The following is a 15,414-nucleotide window of genomic DNA, read 5'->3' as shown; positions in this document are numbered from 1 at the left end:
TGTTAATCCCTTCACAACCTGATTTCTCTTCCTGAGCTAAACAGTATTGTCCAATAATAAAGTTAGAAATGCATCCTCTGCCAGAAGGGTTTAGGCATCAAGAAATATGTTTGAGTTGATGCTTAATAGGCCTAGAGCAGTCATCACACTAAGAGGAAGTTAATGCCTGTGTATTGCATGTCCCTTGGCAGCCTCTTTAGAACTAATAAGCCAAAACTTTATCTCAGATTAGTTAAAGGAATGTTTGTGTTCTTCATTCTATATTCTTGTATTGCTTTTTTATTACTTTTGACAATCTCGACTTGGCTTGAATTGTCTTATTTCAAGGGAAAGAAGGCAGGGGGAGGGAGGAGAACATGTAGTGTGGGTTACAGTGTCTATAGGGAAGGTAATTACTAGGGGTTAAAAAAATCTCTCTCCTTTTTAAGTCCATCTCTTGTTGTTGTTACATTGTAATGGACAGTAATTCATGAGAAAAACTAGGCATTTTATGAGGCTCATAATGTATAGCCATACAGTGGTATTGGAGATTAGAAAGACAGAAGTTCAGGTATACTGTGTTTACAGACAGTCTGCTCGGCCAGAAAGACTGGGGTTAATCAGAAACAACAGACAGTCACAAGTGGTAGGTGGTGGTGACCATCATCCACTCACGTGATGTAGTACTGTCTACTTCTTTCTTCCCCTTTCTCATTATATCTCTGTGTCTGTCCTTTCTTCCTACATCTCCCTTTCCTTCTCATATTTTATCACTAGTACTCTTCTTTCCACTTCAGGTGGTTCTACACTGAGTGACAATCCTAATGATTTCCTGTAACCCAGGAAATCATTTACAGTGCTGGATAGAAACCATATAACCAGATAATGGGGTGATGTGGAGCCTGTTATGGTGTCCCTGTTAACTACTGTAGGTGGACAAACACAAATGCAGTGTCCATCCAGGAACCAAAACTTCCACGATATCCCTGTACCTTGCTCTGGTGAGGTGCTGTCAACTGCAAGGAAACTTTGGATCACTGCACGGCACAGCCCTGCTGGGGCAGTTGATGGGTCTGCATGGCTAGACAGATGGGTTGATCAACAGCAATGACAGTCACAGTACTTGTAAATGATGTTCCATAGTGAAGTGTTGTTGTATTTAGAGAGATTAAGAATATATTTAGAGAGATTAAGAATATCATAACATACAATAATACTGGTGAGAAAGAGGAAGAGCATCTAGCAGTTGGTGGGATTGAATACATTTGTTGCCACTTTGAGTGGTAGTTACACACTGTCATTGCTAATACTTTTGGAGTTAGGAAAGGCCAGCCACCAGGCAGAAGTATGCTAATGGCATAGTTAAAATTGCTCAATAAAGTACATTACAGTATACTGAAAGTTGGAATACAATTGTGGGTGATCGTGTGCGTGTATGCACCAACGCAAGATCGTGCAAGCAGAATGAGAGAAGAGTTCTGGACAAATGTGGAAATGTGCATGGAAAAGTTTGGAAGGAATGAGAGAGTGTTTTTGATCGGTGATATGAATGATAAAGTAGGGAATGTGAAGGTGGATGGAATACTTGGTGAGTGGGGTGTGCCTGCTGAGATAGATGATAATGGCAGTGCGTTAGTGGACATTTGTGCCGGGAGGGGGTTGATGATAGCCAATACCCACTTCAGGCACAAAATGATCCACAGATATACATGGCGAGTGATGAGAAGGGTGGGTGGTGAACTGAATGAAAGGAAGGCAATGATTGATTATATGTGTGTGGATGAAAGGATGTGAAGATGTGTAATGGATGCAAGAGCTTATAGAGGCTGGGGGAGTGGACTCTCTGACCACTACTTGGTGGTGGTCAGAATCAAGATCCAAGGAAGATGGAGAAATAGAAGAACAGGAAGGACGGGAGGAAGGAGTAGTTGCAAGGAGAGTGGAAAGGTTACAAGAGGCTGAGAAAAAGGCAGAATATAAGAGAGAAGTGGAGGAACGATTGGGTAAATATGAATTGGAGCAGATGGGGAACATGGAATATGTGTGCAAGATATTCACAGAAGAAATCTGTGCAGCATGTGAGGTGGCATGTGGGGTGAAGAGAAGATGGAAGGGGGTGCAAGGAACAGCATGGTGGAATGAAAAGGTGAGACAGGCTGTGGCAGCAAAGAAGAAAGCATATAATGAATGGATGAGAAATAGGGACGTGAAAGAAGTTGAGAGGCGGAAGAGAGAGGTGAAAAGATTAGTAAGAGAGTAAAAAGAGAGTGGATGAGGAATTTGGAAGTAATTTGAGTGTAAAGTGGAGGGACTATAAGAAAATGTTCTGGAAAGAGGTGAAGAGAGTAAGATGGTGGCAATGAAGTTGGTAGGGGAGTGAAAGATAAAAATGATAGATTACTAGTGGAGAAGGGAGTAAAAGTGAGCAGATGGAGAGAACACTTAAAGGAATTGTTGAACATAGAGAATGGAAGTAATGAGAGTATAAGTGGCTGGGGAATGGCTGGGAGAAGGAGGGAGGTGAGACTACAGGAAGAAATCAGTAGGATAGAAGTTGTGGAAGCACTGATGAAAGTCATATTGGGGAAAAGCCCAGGAAATGAGGGAGTGTGTGGTGAAATGCTGATGCATGGGGGAGAGATAGAAGTAGAATGGATGTGGAAGATGTGCAGATTGGCCTGGGAGGAAGGTAAAGTCCCGGAGGATTGAAAGTCAGGTATAATTATTCCCTTGTACAAAGGAAAAGGGGAAAAAGAAGTGTGCGGTAATCATATGGGCATTTGTCTTCTTAGTGCAATAGGAAAAGTGTATGGTAGGATACTTATTGACAGAGTTAGGGAGATAACAGAGGAATTAGTTGGAGAAGAAGAGGGAGGCTTTAGGAAGGGAAGAGGTTGTGTAGATCAGATATTCATTCTTAGATCTTTATTGGAAAAGTTTGTAGAGAAGGGAAAGAAGTTTTATGTGGCCTTCATGGATTTGGAGAAAGCATATGACAGGGTGGATAGACAAGGATTGTGGAAAGTATTAAGAATATATGGAGTAGATGGGAAGTTGTTGAATGCTGTGAAGAGTATGCATGAGGGTGCTAAGGCTGCAGTGCGTGTGGGTGGTGAACTGAGTGAATTTTTCTCTTTGAAGGTTGAATTGAAACAAGGATGTGTCATGTCTCCATGGTTGTTCAATCTGTACATGGACAGGGTAAAAAAAGAGATACATGGTAGGGCAGTGAATGTTGGAGTGGCCCAAGTGAGAGAGGGTAGTGTTTGGAAACTCCCTGTACTGTTGTGTGCAGATGATACTGTGTTGTTTGCAGATGATACTGTATTGTTAAGTGAAGACGACGGGAAGCTGCAAGGCTTGGTGGATGAGTTTGGGAGAGTATGTAAGAAATGGAATCTAAAGGTGAATGTAGGGAAGAGTAAAGTTATGGTCTTTGAGAGAGGTGAAGGCAGTCAATGTACAGTGAGGTGGATGGTGAGGGAATGGAAAATGTGAGTGCGTTTAAGTACTTGGGGAGTGTGATGAGTATCGATGGAAGTTTGGAGGGTGAAGCGCTTCAAAGGGTACAACAAGGAAGAAAGGTTGCTGGTTCCTTGAAATCAGTGATAAGAAACAGGGAAGTGAGCATGGAAGTGAAAAAGTTACTACATGACAGTATTGTGATACCAACTCTAACGTATGGAAGTGAAGCTTGGACATTGTTGGAAGGACACAAGTCAAGAGTGAGAGCAATGGAAATGAGTTATTTGAAAGGAGCCTGTGGAGTCACATAGAGAGAGAGGCTGACAAATGAAGATATAAAGGAGCGTTGTGGTGTGGATGTGGATGTGATAGGAAGCGTTAGGAGGAACACACTGAGGTGGTTTGGCCATGTGGAGAGGATGGAGGGTGAGAGACTGACGAGGAGAATGTATGTGAGTGAGGTGGAGGGGGGGAGAGGGAGGGGGAGGCCAAGGATGAGATGGAGGGATGGAGTGGAGAGGTATATGAGGGAGGGGGATGTGAATTGTGAGCAGGGCAGTGAGATGGCAGGGGCCAGGCGATGTGGAGATGATATGTTTGTGGCCACCCCATATGGGATTGAGGCATCTGGCAACAGATAGATAGATAGGTAGTATACTGTGCTGTATTTGTTTTTAATATCATGAGAAAGTTTGAAAGGAATGAGAGAGTGTTTTTGATTGGTGATATGAATGGAGAAATAGGGAATGTGAAGGTGGATGGAGTAGTTGGTGAGTGGGGTGTGCCTGCTGAAGTGGATGAGAATGGCAGTGCTTTGGTGGATATTTGTGCAGAGAGGGGGTTGGTGATTGCCAATACCCTCTTTAGACACAAAATGATCCACAGGTATACATGGTGAGTGATGAAAAAGGTGGGTGATGAACTGAGTGAATGGAAGGCAATGATTGATTATGTGTGTGTGGATGATAGAATGAGATGGTGTGTAATGGATGCAAGAACATAGAGATTAGGGGAGTGGTCTGACCACCACTTGGTGGTGGTGAAAATCAAGGTTCAAATGAAATGGAGGAATAGAAGAAGGGAAGGACAGGAGTAAGTAATTCATACAGTAAGGGTAGAAAGGTTGCAAGAGGATAGAAAAAAAAAAGGCAGAGCCTAAGGAAGAAGTGGAGGAGTGACTGGGTAAATGTGATTTGGAGCAGATGAGGGACATGGAAGGTGTGTGCAAGATATTCACAGAAGAAATCTGTGGAGCATGTGAGATGGTGTGTGGGGTGAAAAGAAGACAAAAGGGGGTGCAAGGAACACCATGGTGGAATGAAGAGGTGAGACAGGCTGTGGGACAAAAGAAGAAAGCATATAGTGAGTGGATAAGAAACGGGTGCGTGGAGGAAGTTGAGAGATGGAAAAGAGTTATATGTAGAGAGGAAGAGAGATGTGAAAAGATTAATAAGAAAATAAGAAGGGAGTGGATGAGAAATTTGGAAGGAATTTGAGTAAAGTGGAGGGAATGTAAGAAAATCTTCTGGAAAGAGGTAAAGAGAATTAGACAGAGTGCTAAACAAGTTAGTTGGAGAGTGAAAGATAAAAATGGTAGATAGCTGTTTGAGAAAGAAGATAAAGTGAGAAGATGGAGAGAACACTTTAAGGAATTGTTGAACATAGAGAATGAAAGTAATGCGAGTATAAGTGCACAGGAATGGCTAGGAGAAGGAGGGATGTTAGAAGAGAGGAAGAAATCAGTAGGACAGAAGGTGTGGAAGCAATGAGGAAAGTTAAAATGGGGAAAGCCCCAGGAATTGATGGAGTGTGTGGTGAAATGCTGGAGCATGTGAGAGAGATAGTGGTAGAATGGATGTGGAAGATGTGCAGATTGGCCTGGGAGGAAGGTAGAGTCCCGGAGGATTGGAAGTCAGGTACAGTATAATTATTCCCCTGTACAGAGGAAAAGGGAAAAAAGTAGTGTGTAGTAATCACAGGGGCATTTGTCTTAGTGTAATAGGAAAGATGTATGGTAGGATACTTATTGACAGAGTTAGGGAAATAACAGAGGAATTAGTTGGTGAAGAACAGGGAGGTTATAGGATGGGAAGAGGTTGTGTAGATCAGATATTCATTCTTAGGTCTGTATTGGAAAAGTTTCTAGAGAAGGGAAAGAAGTTGTATGTGGCCTTTATGGATTTGGAGAATCCATATGACAGGGTGGATAGACAAGGAATGTGGAAGATATTAAGAATATATGGAGTAAATGGGAAGTTGCTGAACGCTGTGTATATACGAGGGTGCTAAGGCTGCCATGTGTGTGGACAGTGAACTGAGTGAATTTTTCTATTTGAATGTTGGATTAGGTGGGGGTGCTCACCATCCACTCACTCGATGTAGAGCTGCTCTTGGTTGTATGCCCTTTCCTCTCCTCCATCATTCTTTCCTTCCATCCTTGTCTGTCTTTCTTTCCTTCATTCTTTCCTCGTCCTTCTGCCTGCGGGTGACTTTTCGCTCCCTCTTCTGTTTTTCTTTCCTTCATTCTTTCCTCTTTCTTCTGCCTGTGGGTGACTACAGTACAGTGAGTGACAAGCCTAATTGTTTCCTGTACACCAGGAAACTATTTACTACACTGGGTGGTAACCATATAACCAGATTTCGGCACCTGGTGGTTTAGTGGGTAATTAAGGCGCCCTAGCTGGATTGAGCTAGTGCAAGTTTATATCCAAGGGGTGGTTTGGGGGTTGGGGGTTTATTGCTTACATAATGCCACTCAGGGATGAGTGAGGCTGGTCACTCTCATCTTAAGAGTCAGGACCAACTTCCCTAATCCCGGGCTCCTATGCTTCTCATGGGGCAACATAGGATTGGATGATGGATTGATGGATGGATCAAAACAGGGATGTGTCATGTCTCCATGGTTGTTCAGTCTGAATATGGATGAGGTTATAAAAGAGATACAAGGTAGAGCAGTGGATGTTGGAGTGGCCCTAATGAGAGAGAGCAGTGTTTGGAAACTCCCTGTACTGTTGTTTGCAGGTGATGCTGTGTTGTTAAGTGAAGACGAAGGGGAGCTGCAAGGCTTGGTGAGTGAGTTTGGGGGAGTGTGTAAGAAACAGAATCTAAAGGTGGATGTAGGGAAGAGTAAAATTATGGTCTTCGAGAGAAATGAAGTCACTGAATATACAGTGAGGTTGGATGAGGAAGAAATGGAAAATGTGAGTGTGTTTAAGTACTTTGGTAGTGTGATGAGTAAGGATGGAAGTTTGGAGGGTGAAGTGCTTGGAAGCGTACAAGAGAGAAAAGTTGCTGGTTCTTTGAAAGCAGTGATAGGGAACAGGGAAGTGAACATGAAAGTAAAAAAGTCGCAGCATGACAGTACATTAATACCCCGATATACAATACCCTTAGATGCAGTACCCTGGCTCAACGATGGGGGGTTAAAAATACCACCATACCCCACCTAATGATGGCCACACCCCAGTTTAACGATGGGTTTTGTCTTTTTTTACCGATTTTGATTATATTTTAGATTAAAATTGTGTTTAGGTTGATTTATAAACTATTTTTAGACGTAGATTAATGAGTTTTAGCCATATGTGAGGTGAACATTGTCATTTTGGGGTATAGTTTACTAAGTTTGATTTTTTTCCATACTTATATTTGACAATTTTCAGATTTTATTTGTTGGTTTTATCGAGTTATTTACAGGTGTTAGGCTTAGGTTAGTTTATTTTACAGCTGTTAGACCATTTAGATTGGCTTTAAACTTGTTTTTGGGTTCATTTGGGTAGGTTTAGGACTTGGTTGGGGGGAAACCCAAGGCTGAAAAATGTATCCCAATACTTTATGTTAAAACTACCCCGATATATATCTCGCTTAATGATGGGTTTTTACCCTACCAATTGCATCATTAAACTGGGGTAAACCTGTATTGTGATACCAACTGTAGTGTATGGAAGTGAAGCTTGGACATTGTTGGAGGGACATAAGTCAAGAGTGAGAGCAGTGGAAATGAATTATTTGAGAGGAGCATGTGGAGTCACATGGAGAGGCAGACTGATAAATGAGGAAGTGAAGGAGCATTGCAGTGTGGATGTGTATGTGATAGAAGATGTTAGGAGAAATACATTGAGGTGGTTTTCCCATATGGAGAGGTTGGAGAGTGAGAGACTAACAAGGAGAGTGTATGTGAATGAAGTGGAGGGGGAAGAGGGAGGGGGAGGCCAAGGATGAGATGGAGGGATGGCATGGAGAGATGTATGGAGGGGGGGGAGTAAGCTTGGAGCAAAGCAGTGGGGAACAGGGTGACATAGAAGCGATTTGTTTGTTGCCACCCTTTATGGGATTCAGGCATCTGGCGGTAGGTAAGTAGATAGAATCTCTCTTGGTAAATTAGATGTTATTTGTTGTTGGGACATTTTCTCTGAACTGACACACTCATTCATCATCATTACATACTTCTATTCTATCTATCTACTGCCAGATGCCATAATCCCATAAGGGGTGGCCATTTGACTTTGAGTTAGTTGTTTTACGGGGAGGGACACTAACCCTCCACCAACCCACTTGTTGACACGTAGGGAGCATGTATGGTTTGGTTATATGGTTACCACCCAGCGTTGTAAATGGTTTCTTGGCTTACAGGAAACCATTTGGCTTGTCACTCAATGTGAAGCCACCTGTAAAGGAAAGAAAAGCAATAAGAAGTGACATGAAAGATGGGAGAAATAGGAAGAGAGGAGGGCAGGCACAGAAGAAGAATGATAAAGGCTAAAGAAGAAGTAGGCAGCACTACATCAAGTAGTGGAAATATATAGTGAAGAGAGAAATTTGAACCTTTAATAAATCGTCAGTGTATCCTTTTTTCTAGTAAGATGCAAGTTCATTGATTAAGCCTTGAGATCTCTACAGTTATTACCGTTATGAGGCCCCAGTGTGCATCTTTCAACTGAAAATATTGTTCAGTTGATTGTATTATTAGGCGACTACCCAGAGTGACAGCCTTTTGTATGTGGACACTTACTCTTGTTCTTAATGGATAGTATCCTCATCTTGATACAGTACGTATTTCATTTGTACATAACATTGTCACAACATGTATATATTGTATTTACATCTTGGAACAGGGCGACATGGAGGCAATGTGTTTGTGGCCACCCCTTATGGGATTAAGGTGTCTGGCAATAGATAGATACATCGACATCTTGGTATGGTACATTATCCTGTCAGCTCATAATTACTAATTTGTGGATTGTTCCTTTCAAGAACAGTCAGTGTTATTCATTGTTATACAGGAGCTTTTTGTCATTTTGTTTGTGTGGGGGTGTACTCTCTCTCTCTCTCCGTATCTGTCTGTATACTTGTGTATCTATGTATCTTTCTCAGCAATACCATATCTGTCTGTCTGTCAGTCTGTCTACTGTATATCTGTGGCCTGACACCTGATTCTAATAATCATCCATGCATTCAGTCAGTCAGTCAAATGTTGCTGTATTTCCTTGTAAGAGTATCCCCATATTGATGGTGACCATGGTACAGCTGATGTTTCTGAGGACTGGAAACAAAAACAGGTGACAAAACCATCTAATTACTACTCAACAGGTGATGACCATTGTTGGGAAAAAGAAATCTGAGATGTGTAATAAGGTTTGTAACAATGTGGGAGTTGATGCTTGGACTGTGACTATGTATACTTATAGTTGAATGTTTCCTGTTCAAGAGTGAGTAGTTACCAAGCCTGAAGCTACATTTAATTTTCATTTTATCACCTCCCATGGATGATGGTCCAAGTTCTCAGCAGGATATTACTGGTACTTACCGTGTTACTGGTACTTACCACAAATCATTTTGGGTATCTCTTTATTCCTCCATGAGGTAATAAAGGAAAAAGAAAAATAGCCCCCTCCTCCCCCCAAAAAAATGCACATTTGAGGGGGTCACCTCCTTTAATGAAAGAAAAAGAACAAGTGAGAAAAAATATCCGTAAGTATTTTTATCACCATTCAACTAAACTTTTTGCTATTTTCTATTAAAATAATGAAGAAAGGAAAGAGTAACTAAGACCACAGTTTCCCCTTACTCCATCTTTCATAATATTTCAGGAAAATAGGAAACGAAAGCTAATATTGCACTTTCTTTCCATATTTCTTGTGCAGCCAGAGAAAAGAATGTAAAGAAATACTAACACTACATTTTTCTTTGGCCCCATCTCTTGCAGTACTGTAGGGAAAAGAAAAAGAGAAATTAACTGCACTTTTCCTCCACCTCTTAATCCCTTACTGAAAAAAAAAAAAGCAACACTTCATTTTTCCTCCACTACATCTCTCATACCAACTTAACTTACTTAAGAAATTATAAAAAGAAAACTCTTACTGCTCTCTTCCTGTACTCCATCCCTCTTAATACCGTAGAGAAAAAAAAAACTGTAGTTTTTTCTATGCCATCTCTTGTACTGCCACAAAGGAAAATGAAAAATAAATACTAACATAGCACTCCTCCTCCACCCTGTCTCTTGTTAAACCCTAGGGTGAGTCAGGTGGGGGTGTGCATGGAGTGGGTGGGTCGGGTCACTCCCCCCTCAAGGTTCGGCATTCGGTTGACCTCGGGGTAGAGCGCAGCAGACTCCAGATGCAAGAGGAGAACCAGTCAGGACAAGTGAGCATTGTGTTTTTGTGCTTTTTGTATGCCTGCTTGTTTGTTTGTGTGCCTGAATCTGTGCCCCTTTCTTATCTTTATCTGTCCAGCAGGTTATATTATTTATATTATTTTTCAACAGACATATCTGACACATTTTACAGACAATATACAGCACTGGAAAGACGTCTGGAGGTTGTAAGGGTAAAAATTGCTGCATGTAAAGTTAATGAAACTACAGTACTTGTGATGTAATACCAGGTTTCTGTTTATATATATATATATATATATATATATATATATATATATATATATATATTCACACACACACACACACACACACACACACACACACACACACACACACACACACACACACACAGTCAGACTCCTACTTACGAAAGATCGACTTGCGAAAAATCTGCAGATATGAAAAAAACTGTTTGAGGGGGGGGAGGTCAGTCATAGCAAGGAAGGATGGGGGTCAGGTGAAGACACTGACAAGGAGGTGAGGTGATAATTGCAGTTCAGGGAAGGGTAGGGGATAAGTGGAGGAGTGGAGACAAAAATGGACTTTAATCTGGGTGAGAGAGAGAGAGAGAGGATAGCACAGAAGTAGGTATGAAGTAGAAAGGTGATAGGGTAAAAGGAAAGAACTTGTGACCTCAGTAATTATGGGATTAGGGTTGGCGAGAGAGAGAGAGAGAGAGAGGATACCACAGAAGTAGGTATGAAGTAGAAAGGTGATGAGGTTGAGGGAAAGAACTTTGTGACCTCAGTAATTATGGGATTAGGGTTGGGTTGGAGAGAGAGAGAGAGAGATTATAAAAATGAGAGATAGACCTAGCAAAAAAAAAAAAAAAAAAAAAAAAAGTTACAAAAGATCTTTAAGAACCAATTATTTTTGTAAGTTGGGGATTGCCTCAATATATATATATTTCATCTCATCAGCTGTTTGAATGTCCACTGCAGGACCGGCCTATCCCAACCGAAGTGGGGACGATACAGCCAATGTATCTCTACCAAGTGGCTTAGGCTGTCTGGTAGAGATTGTATGTAGGGTGAGATTCCTGGGTTTCAGGAAACCGTAAGGCCTATCACTAAGTGTAGAGCCATGGGAAGTGGAAAGGAGAGTAATAAAAAGTGACAGGAAGGAAAGGGAGAAGTAGGAAGAGAGAAGGGCAGACACAGAGTTGATAAAGGTGGAGGAAGAAGTAGTTAGCAGTACATCAAGTAATTGGATGATGGTTGCCAACACATGCCACCATCCTCTCAAATTCCTAAGGAGAGAAAGGCTTGATGTAAATCTCTGCTCATAGCTGATTCATTTTTATACAGTGCATCAAAGAGGAAAGTGATGGACATGCTCCAAATGTGAAGTAGACACAGTGGAAGCCTAAGAAAGTTTTGTCCCACATTGTACCACTTCAGGTTTTTTCATATCTTTTAGTCTTTAAACCCCTTTAACCTTTGCCAGGCTACAGACCTCATATGAGGCACAATAAAGGTCTGCATTGGTCAAGCTGCAAACCTCATATGAGATACAATTACAGTATATGACTTGGGCAAGGTAAACTACCATACAAAGAGCCAGCCTGACAGGGGCTACTCCAGGTATGTATTTTGTAGTTTGTTATTTTTTCATATTGAATAGATTTTTTTAAGGCTATATCCAATTCCTCGAGTTGGAAAAGTCCCTACTGAATATGAATAAAATCATCCAGAGAAGCAAAAATTAACAACTGTACATGTGGCTGGCTTGAAAAGGCTAAGTTAAGAATGCCTGTACCTCCCTCCCCCAGAGCCAGCAGCCATGGGAGCAGCTGTGTTGTGCTCCTCCCCCACAGGCACAGTTGCATCCTCTCTACACCACAACCATGGTGAGATGGTTAGACTGGGCTGGGGTGCTGGATGAGCGCGGAGACCACCAGTCACGCAGGGAACTTGGAGAGAAGGGGGGCGAGCATGCAGTCAAAAGACACACTGTTCACATCAACTCTAGGTTAGTTTCATTAGGGCCTATCTCTTTTCCTTTCTGTATAGCCCAGCTTGAAGAGAAAGTGTATGCTGTATTTTAAATGGCACATTGTAATTTTTGCAAAACATTTTGGGGATCTTCAGATATTGATTGTTGAAATAGAAAACTTAGATAAGTGACAGGTCCCAGTATTTGTTAAAAGGCTTTCTGTACATATCAACTGATGATTATTTTTCATAACCACAACATGTTCCTATGAAATACTGTATCATGTAATAGGCTGTCATTGGTCTGGGTAAAGATTCATCTGCTCAGCCCAAAAACATCTTTTTCATTATGTTCAGTTTTACAGTCAAATGTTAAAGCCTGTTTGCTTCTTCTGCCTGTATGTCATTGCTGGATTCATAAATGTTTGAATGTGATTAAATGAACTGAGGTGTACAATTTTATTCATCTGTGGATGATATGCACCTTTGTCTCTTACATCTCATTGAAGCATCTGTGAATCCAGATATGAAGGAGGGAGGCAAATAGTCTTTAGCACTTGACAGCACAGTGCTCATGGGAGACCTCATAGAGTCAAGAGGTTGTTGGAGATTATTTCTAACCACTTCACTTGCTGAGGTTTTTCCTAAGGGTAGCAAAAATGTGTGAAGGCAAGAATAATGTAAATTATATCTTCATACTGTAGTAAGGAGGTTAAGGAGGTACATTTAAGTTAACCTACAGAGAGAATTTGCCATCAGAATCTGCTCTAATCCTGATTTGACACAGACTATTCTCCCTTTTGGTACCAGACATGCAGTTCCCATATTTCTTGGTGAGCTGCACAAGTGGATGGGTCAGCATTGTGCTGACACTACCACCCACATATTTGTTGAGGATCCATCAGTTCACATGGATATACCTGGTTATCAGGATTCACCTGCATACACTCTCATTGAACCGAGCAAGGTTAGTACATGAATATTGATGATATGGCACTAGTATGAAAAATTGAGAGAGAGAGAGGAGAGGAAATAACACTGTTGAGGATTGTAAGTGGGCTGCATAGATTGTGTAGGATTAGAAACTATCTATCTATCTATTGCCAGGCGCCTTAATCTCACACGGGGTGGCCACAAACAAATTGTCTCCACGTTGCCCTGTCCCCTGCCATTTCACTGCCCGCCTCCCAACTCATACCCCACTCTCTCATATACCTCTCCACTCCATCCCTCCATCTCATCCTTGGCCTCCCTCTCCCCCTCTCCCCCTCCACCTCACTCATATACACTCCCCTCATCAGTCTCTCACTCTCCGTCCTCTCCACATGGCCAAACTACCTCAGTGTGTTTCTCCTAATGCTTCCTATCACATCCACATCCACACCACAACGCTCCTTCACATCCTCATTTGTCAATCTGTCTCTCCATGTGACTGCACATGCTCCTTTCAAATAACTCATTTCCACAGCTCTCACTCTTGACTTCTGTCCCTCCAACAAGGTCCAAGCTTCACTTCCATACGTTAGAGTTGGTATCACAATACTGTCATGTAGTAACTTTTTCACTTCCATGCTCACTTCCCTGTTTCTTATCACTGCTTTCATGGAACCAGCAACCTTTCTTCCTTACTGTACCTTTCAAGCACTTCACCCTCTAAACTTCCATCCTTACTCATCACACTACCCAAGTACTTAAATGTACTCACATATTCCATATCCTCATCATCCAGCCTCATTGTACATTCACAGACTTCATTTCTCTCAAAGACCATAACTTTACTCTTCCCTACATTCACCTTTAGATTCCATTTCTTACACACTCTCCCAGACTCAACCACCAAGCCTTGCAGCTCCCCTTCGTCTTCACTTAACAACACAGTATCATCTACAAACAACAGTACAGGGAGTTTCCAAACACTACCCTCTCTCCTTAGGGCCACTCCAACATCCACTGCCCTACCTTGTATCTCTTTTATAACCCCATCCATGTACAGATTGAACAACCATGGAGACATGACACATCCCTGTTTCAACCCAACCTTCAAATAGAAAAATTCACTCAGTTCACTATACACACACACTGCAGCTTTAGCACCCTCATACATACTCTTCACAGCATTCAACAATTTACCAACAACTCCATATATTCTTAACCTGTTAACTGCTCTATACAGCCTGGGCTGTTCCAAGTGCGACTACTCAATACAGCCCTGGCTGCGCAGGTGAATTTCGAATATAGTGCCATGGTGACGAAGGCCAACCCATGCAAGCATGTTTGGGCCTTCTAAACTGAAACCGAAACCGAAAAAGAAAACGAAAACCATACATTCCAATAGGGAATCAGACACTTTGATGTTCATCCATGGCTTTACCAAGGTAAATATTGAGCTAATTTTTCATTACTATATATGTTGGCATGTGTTCTCTTAATTTCTAAGACAAAATTTGGCCTTTGGGAAATTTCATTTTTACCCCTATGTCTGCGCACCATGGACACCTCCAAAAAACCGTCATGCGCAGTTAATGGGTTAATACTTTCCACAATTCTCGTCTACCCACCCTGTCATCTGCTTTCTCCAAATCCATGAAGGCCGCCTACAATTTCTTTCCCTTCTCTAGAAACTTTTCCGCCAAAGATCTAAGAATGAATATCTGATCTACACCTCTTCTCCAACTAATTCCTCTGTTATTTCCCTCACTCTGTCAATAAGTATCCTTCCATATACTTTTCCTATTACACTAAGAAGACAAATGCCCCTATGATTACCACACACTTCTTTTTCCCATTCCCTTTGTACAAAGGAATAATTATACCTGATTTCCAGTCCGCTGGGACTCTACCGTCCTCCCTGGCCAATCTGCACATCTTCCACATCCATTCTACTACTATCTCTCCCCCATGCTTCAGCATTTCACCACACACTCCATCAATTCCTTTATAACTAAGAAATGTAGGTTTAGCAAGTTGACAAATCAGATATATAATAGCCCATGCAGTACTTCTGTGTACATGTACTGTAAGTAAAACTGAAGGTAGGAAGATTTATGGAAAGTCAAGACTGTGATAGCTTGATGTATTTAGTGATTTTTGCAAAGTACCGGGTATTGATGTTAAGAAAGAAAAAGAATCAACAAAGGAAAGGTAATGTATGTAAGGACTGAAGGAATCATCTCCACATGAGTTACAAAAGTGACAGAGATGAAGCTGAATGGCAGTGATGTACAGTCAGTCCATACTTAAAGGCTATGACAGCAAGTTTTATTTAACTTTGAATGAAATAGCTTTGAGACATGTTTTTGAGTCAGACTGAGATGACAAATGCCCAATAAGTAAATAAATAAATAAATATATCTGACTTTAACCTAACTTCTCAGTAAATCATTAGTA

General features: G+C 41.4%; 1 protein-coding gene across 1 annotated transcript in view; it reads left to right on the top strand.

The window, feature by feature from the left end:
- The window catches only part of LOC145403388 (KICSTOR complex protein SZT2-like), a 214,005-nt gene that overhangs the window by 148,799 nt on the left and 49,792 nt on the right, over positions 1-15,414 (top strand). The window contains exons 59-61 of the mRNA XM_080275171.1: positions 9,955-10,083; positions 11,865-12,064; positions 12,838-12,994. Coding sequence (XP_080131297.1) covers positions 9,955-10,083; positions 11,865-12,064; positions 12,838-12,994 — 486 coding nt within the window. The remainder of the gene's footprint in view (positions 1-9,954; positions 10,084-11,864; positions 12,065-12,837; positions 12,995-15,414) is intronic.

The sequence above is a fragment of the Coenobita brevimanus genome, chromosome 60, assembly GCF_032717465.1.
Source record: "Coenobita brevimanus isolate Jiangsu-jjx chromosome 60, ASM3271746v2, whole genome shotgun sequence".
Taxonomy (NCBI): domain Eukaryota; kingdom Metazoa; phylum Arthropoda; class Malacostraca; order Decapoda; family Coenobitidae; genus Coenobita; species Coenobita brevimanus.
Note: the sequence above shows the minus strand (reverse complement) of the source record. Positions and strands in the feature narration are given on the sequence as shown.